The 6435-nt window shown below is 32.5% G+C and overlaps 2 protein-coding genes across 2 annotated transcripts; one reads left to right on the top strand and one right to left on the bottom strand.

Moving 5' to 3' along the window:
- Positions 1–336: 336 nt before the first annotated feature.
- On the top strand, positions 337–2575 carry LOC111677901 (protein downstream neighbor of son homolog). Its single transcript, XM_023439110.2, has 3 exons — positions 337–590; positions 654–820; positions 884–2575. The coding sequence occupies exons 1-3, from the start codon at positions 543–545 to the stop codon at positions 2469–2471; spliced, it is 1803 nt and encodes a 600-aa protein (XP_023294878.2). The 5' UTR covers positions 337–542; the 3' UTR covers positions 2472–2575.
- Positions 2576–2820: 245 nt separating this feature from the next.
- On the bottom strand, positions 2821–3577 carry LOC111677907 (DNA-directed RNA polymerases I, II, and III subunit RPABC2). Its single transcript, XM_023439115.2, has 2 exons — positions 3417–3577; positions 2821–3286 (listed from the first exon to the last, which is right to left on the bottom strand). Exons 1-2 carry the CDS (start codon positions 3443–3445, stop codon positions 2920–2922), a joined length of 396 nt encoding a protein of 131 aa, XP_023294883.1. The 5' UTR covers positions 3446–3577; the 3' UTR covers positions 2821–2919.
- Between the last annotated feature and the right edge of the window lie 2858 nt (positions 3578–6435).

Here is a 6435-nt window from a genome sequence, read left to right as displayed (position 1 = left end):
ACTTAACTCCCCCTACCAACATTTTTAAGGATAGGGCCATATTTTGCCCTACTCCCCTTTGAGCCCTCTTGTAAAAAATATATTTTTTTGCAAGAAAAAGTAAAAATATTCCGAAATAAAATTAAAAAACAAACCAAATGCTTAATTTTTTTAAATAATCCCCATTTTTAACATACATACTGACTGGTGTAGGGTATCATATGGTCGGCTACGCCTGACTATACATTCATACTTGTTTTTATTTTAAAATATTTTCTAAAATATTCATAGAAATAATCCTAATTTTGGATTATCCACAAACGCCTAAAATTGCCATATTGTAATATGGCATCATTCTAGATTAGAGCAGCTGTCAGTTTGTCTAATCATAACAATAGAATTCTATGTCTGCATCAAATTTTAGCAGTAGTAGAGCAAAAAAAAACAATCTTTACGCGCCCTAAAAATAAATTTCTTTTTTTTTTTTTGCAACAGCTTGGTGAAAAATTATTAAAAATATATAAATTTAGTTACAATATAGTTATAGATAATAAACAAAAAAAATGGCAACAAAAGAAAGCACAGCACAAAATTGGAAAAGACCAGATGAGGTGGGTAAACAGTTTTCCATCTAATATTAATTTGCATACTTTTAATACTGTTTTCTTTTGTAGCTCATACGTTTGCAGAGGCTAAAGCAACGCAAGAAACAATTGGCAGCACGTTTTAATAATAATAACAACAATAATAATAACAATGTAAGAGATGTGGTCACCGAAACAGATAAGGCCGCCTTATTGGAGGCAAAAATGGCACAAAAACGTAAAAATCCTTTTGCCAAGTAAGTAGAATACTAAGGCATATTATCTATTCCATTGTTATTATTGTTTACTATTGATTTCAGAGCTGCTGACAATTCCAAAAAGCCCAAAACAGAAATCAAAGATGAAAATGAAGATTCCTTAATGGGTTTTATTAGTTCTCCTGCCTTGCCAGTACGTGAAGCCTTTGTTAAGGAAACACCTACTCGTCCTAAACCAGCCAAACTTGTACTACAGCCTTTTGATCCCAAGGCCTTCTCCAAGCTATTGCAAGAGTCTTCTAATGCTGTCATAGCTGGAGCAGAGGATGATGAGGTGGTAGAGGAACAGAATAAAACAAAACATTTGCCCATGGATTGGAGCTTGAAGACAAGAGTGCGTTTCTTTTGCCGTTCAGAGCTACCAGCCACACAACTAAAGACCAGTCAATTGGCCAGTGGTCTTACTAGTTTTGTTCGTTGTATAGATACGCAAACGGAAGGATGTGGTTTAGACATTTCACCCGCCACCAGATTCAATCAGGCTACTTACTATTGGCAGCATCCTCACATACCCTGGATGACATTGTTTCCACGTAATTCACGCGACAATACCGGCATTACTCTAGGAGAAAGAGAACGGAAATCTTTGGCAGAAGATTGGGATTATAGTTTTAGGGGTCTATTTCAACTTTTAAGAGCTCGGCAATGTGCCTATTTTTATTTGTGTGCCAATACATTTACAGTGTTATTTCGGGCAGCTGGCACGGGAGGGAGAGCAGAAATACATGCTCTTATGTCGCCCACCACAAGAGGTATGCGTCAGGCTTTAAGGCAAGAAGGTATAGAATATACTATGCCTCTTAAAAAAGATGGCGGGTCAGGTCTTAACAAGTCGGTAGACGGAGAAGACAGTAATAGTAATAACACTTTGCAGAATGGTGAGACCATAAAACTAGAAGCTAATGAGGCTGAAAACGAAGGCGAGGAAAAGAATGAGGACGATGAAGACGAAGATGATGATTGGCTGGAAAGTTTAGAGGTGGATGCTAAAGAAATACGCAAAATTCAAACAGCTCATCAGCGTAAAATTAAAGCTCAGGAAATGTCTGAAGATTTCAGTGACAATTCTTTAGTCCTTATTGAAGGAGTGGAGTGTCAGGGTTTCTTTAGCTTTTTGCTGAATGCCAAAAGTACCATAAGTACAGTGGGACGTTTGGCTGGAGTACCACCCACACTCTTGGCACCGGTAGCCTTCCCCAAGGCTACAATGCAGCATTTAAATACCCGCTCTAGCAAAGTGCGCATGGATGGTGTAGACTATTTTAGCATAGAGGTAAAAGGTATTATAATGCCTTCATTTCTTCCGTACGTCTGTCAACTACTAGGCGAAACAAAGGACACCTTTAGTGCCACTTTGGCCTCCACTACAAATACGCTGGCCTTTAGCAAGGCCACACAAAAACTTCTGGAAGATTCTGCTGGCCAGAGTCAAGCACAAAATGCAGATGATGAAGAACAAAAACCTTTGGATGATGATAATGAAGCTGGAGAAGTATTTGGTAAAGAGAACTTATCAGATTGTGGTTTGCAGGCGTGCGTTGTGGAGAATATGTGCCGTACAGGCCATTTTGCCGTTACACTTTTGGAGCGTGTTTGTTATGATAAAGAATATGGTTATGCTTGGAGCTAGTCGTAGTCTTTTATACTTATACGATAATTTTTTAGTGTTTTTATATTTATTTTCTGCAATAAAGATTGTCTATATGTATTTTATTTAAAAAGATCCTATACAAATATATAAAAAGAGAATTTTATTCCATTTGTGGGTAAAGTGGAAAAATTAGATTTAAATATGTTAATTAATATTTTAAAAACGTACAGGACATTTCCACATATTTCTACTTATCAAAACAGTCTATAGTCATAAACGTTATTATTTCTACAATCTAATTTTGCGATCCCGTATAATGCTCATTTTTTCTGGAAATTTCTCTTTAAATAAAAAACGGCAACTGATTGAATCAAAAAAGTTATTACAATTTCATAAAAATTTAAAATTTGTTTTATTAAAATACAAACTAATCTTATAATCTAACATCTCCCAGAAAAAATCGAATTTTTCCCACTGATCAAACTTTTTAATGATCAACAATAATCAATTCATCTATACTCCAGTCCTCATAAGAGTGATCGGGTAAAAATCGTCTTATAATAATGGGAATCTTTTTCTGTTTCAATTCTTTCATGGCAATCTGCAAAGGATCAGTTTCACCCTCCAGTTCCACCATAATAGGAGCACACATAGCTATTTGTAAGGCTCTGGTACCCAAAACACGCGCTCTTTCATATTTAGTCATGTATTTGGTGGTGATACGTTTTGATTTGGGTACACCACCTCCCGCATTGCCAGGTGCTATTATTTCAATATTGTCCACTTCCTCCTCTTGATTAATGTCGTCGATATTGTCTTCCTCATCAACATCATCGAATTCATCACCGCCGACACTAAAGCAAAGAAAAAAATGAAAGTCAATCACTTGTAGGATTCGCACAAAAACGTGGTGGTTAAGTAGACCATATTTTATGGGCATTCTCTACCACTTGTACGACGAAAATTTAACAAATTTTTACTTACTCATCATTATCGAAATCTCCATCATCCATATTTATTAGTTAATTTATTTAAACTTTAGCAAATAATAGAAAAATAATTAATATTAGCGAAGCTAAATTTTTTTTCTAAAATTATGTGTTTCTAAAACATAACAAGCTAAAATGAAGAGTTGTAAATTTTAGTAGGAAATTGTTTCCAAGAGCGTTGCCATATTACAGCGAAATTATAACACAGTGGTTAAAAATTGTCAAAAATAAAAGATTACAAATCTCTGCAAAAATAAAAGATTTTTAAAGAATTTCAAAAGTATTTTTATAAGAAAATTTGTAAGAAATTATCATATAAAATATAGTCATAGAAGTAAAGACGAAATGTAGTTAAAAATTTAGTTTTTGTTTATTTTTAAAAGTTTTAATTCTGAGGTTAAAATATGTCGAAGAAAAGAAGATATAACAAAGGCAACCCCGGTGTAGGCCTGTGTTTTTTGAAAAAATGTCAAATGTCAAAATAATTTAAAAAGTCCAAAAACAATATTCATTATTTTATAAAATTCAATTAGTTGACATAGATCAAATCTAGGTTAGTTCGATTCAACGATGTTACGATGTTTTTGATTTATATATTATTTGTGTTTACACGATTGCTTTAAAACAATAACAATGTAAGATGGAAACAGCTGTTTCACTTTTTTATGTGTGTTTACATAAAAAATACCTCCCTGATTTAATGCGACTTGCTTGTTTTTTTTAATCATTTCAAAAAATGAAGAGAGCCATATAACTGTCAAATTTTCCATCCGTATTTTCTCTAAATATGTGATGGTTTCATTAAATATTGCCACAAAGTATACAGAGGTGTCACTTTTGACATATTGAAAAGTCTAAAATTAGCATTTGTTAGATTTTGAAATTGTTTGGTGGGAAGAGGTATATAAAATATAGCTAAAAAATCATTGAAATCGTTTTGTGCGAAAGAGAGGGAAATAGCTTTTTGCTCGTGACATCTCTATATACCCTGTGATATTGCGTTTAGACGATTCTGTCCATTTTATTCTACATAAAATTTTGACAGGGGTGCTGGGGTGTGAAAGGGACTTTATATAAATGACGGGGTATATATTATTACATTGTAATAAAAAGTAAGAAATTAAAATAGGGCAAAAACATAATAGTAATTGATGACGTTAGCAGAAGCTGATGATTAAAAAATTTCCTATTTTTTTTGATCTAAAATTTATGTATAAACAATTTATTTCACTCATAAATTGTTTTACAATGTAAAATTTACATGCATTGTTTCCTAATTGCCCAAGCGAACACACATATTAATTAAGATTCACACCATACAAAAACATTTCAATTACAACCAAATAATATGTATGCCCGGCTTTTTCCATCATTAGTAGCAGCCCAAATACTCAATTTATTTTTTTATAACAAGTTTTATGACTGCGATTTCCAATGGATTTCATTCTTGAAAATGTGTGGCCAGACGTTGTAAAAAAGTTGGTATATAAAATTAAAATTTTAATATTTAAATATAATTTAAGGTACTGTTAGGATAAAATATGTTTATTGTGTTTATATTTTATCAAAATTTATTTTTTTAAAAAGCTAAATTAGAGATCTTAATATGTTTAAATAACCTAGGTAATTTTATTAAAATAAATTGGGGGAGATACGTTTACAACACTCTGGCTTCACTGTTTTTTATTGCATTTTTAATTTTAGTCTTTTTTTCTCACTCAATTAAATAGTTTGAGGGAGATGCCACACTGTGATATTCTTAAAATTTCCCAAATGTTTTATTTTAACATTACGAAACATCGGACAAAAGGAAAATATTTGCAATGAAAAATATATTATTATGAGTACTTATTTTCCATAATTTGTGAGTTAAATATTTCTTCATTTTACACCTAATATTAATAAAACTCTGTCAAATTTTTCCTAATGTACTAGTTTTTTGTAAAAATGTAGTTAAAATATATATTAAGAATTACATAATGACGTCTGAGGAATAATCAGGTGAATCTATTTTAACAGCTGATGTATTTTGCAAAACTCTATATAAAAACAATTCTTAGAATAAATCAAGCTTTCATTTTAAGGGGAACATCAGTACCTTATTTCTCCATAGAAACGAGCTCACCTTAATAAAAACACATACATATATTAATATAATTTAGAGAAATTGTATTATTAACTACTAATTAAATAAAAGCTATAAACATTTCCTTAACACAATTAAAAAGAAGTATGAATGTATAGTCGGGCGTAACCGACCATATAATACCCTACACCAGTCGGTATGTATGTTAAAAATGGGGATTATTTAAAAAAATAAAGCATTTGGTTTGTTTTTTAACTTTATTTCGGAATATTTTTACTTTTTTTGTTGGCAAAAAAAGAGATTTTTTAAGAGGCCTCAAAGGGGAGTAGGGCAAAATATGGCCCTATCCTTAAAAATGTTGGTAGGGGGAGTTAAGTCTTCTTCTATGTAGAATTTAAAAGTGTTATTAGTGTTTGTAAGTGAATTTTGACTTTTAAGTCATTTTCTGAAGGGGAGTTTGTATGGGGGATAGGGTCAAATGTAGCCCGACCATTAAAAAAATCGGTAGTGTCATTTAAAGTTCTATAAAACTAAGTCTTGTCGACTTTTGTTGACATAATAGATCATTTACCCCCCTATTTGGGAGGTACGGTTGTATGGGGGCTAGTTGAAATAATGGACCAATTTTAACCATTTTCAATAGGTTTCGTCCTTGCCAAATTTCATCCAATTATCTTGAAAATTGCGGCATGTACCTTGCGCACAAGGTTTACATGTACAACCAGCCAGCCAGCCAACCAGACGGACGGACATAGCTTAATCGACTCAGAATGATTCTAAGCCGATTGGTATACTTTAAGGTAGGTATAGGACGAATATTTTTGTATGTTACAAACACCAGCACAAAGCCAATATACCCTCCCCACTAAAGTGTTGTAGGGTATAATCACCCAACCACAATAATCTCACTATCTGGCAACGTTAAATG

The sequence above is a fragment of the Lucilia cuprina genome, chromosome 4, assembly GCF_022045245.1.
Source record: "Lucilia cuprina isolate Lc7/37 chromosome 4, ASM2204524v1, whole genome shotgun sequence".
Taxonomy (NCBI): Eukaryota; Metazoa; Arthropoda; class Insecta; order Diptera; family Calliphoridae; genus Lucilia; species Lucilia cuprina.
The sequence above is the reverse complement of the archived record's forward strand: the minus strand, read 5'-3'. Positions and strand labels throughout refer to the sequence as shown.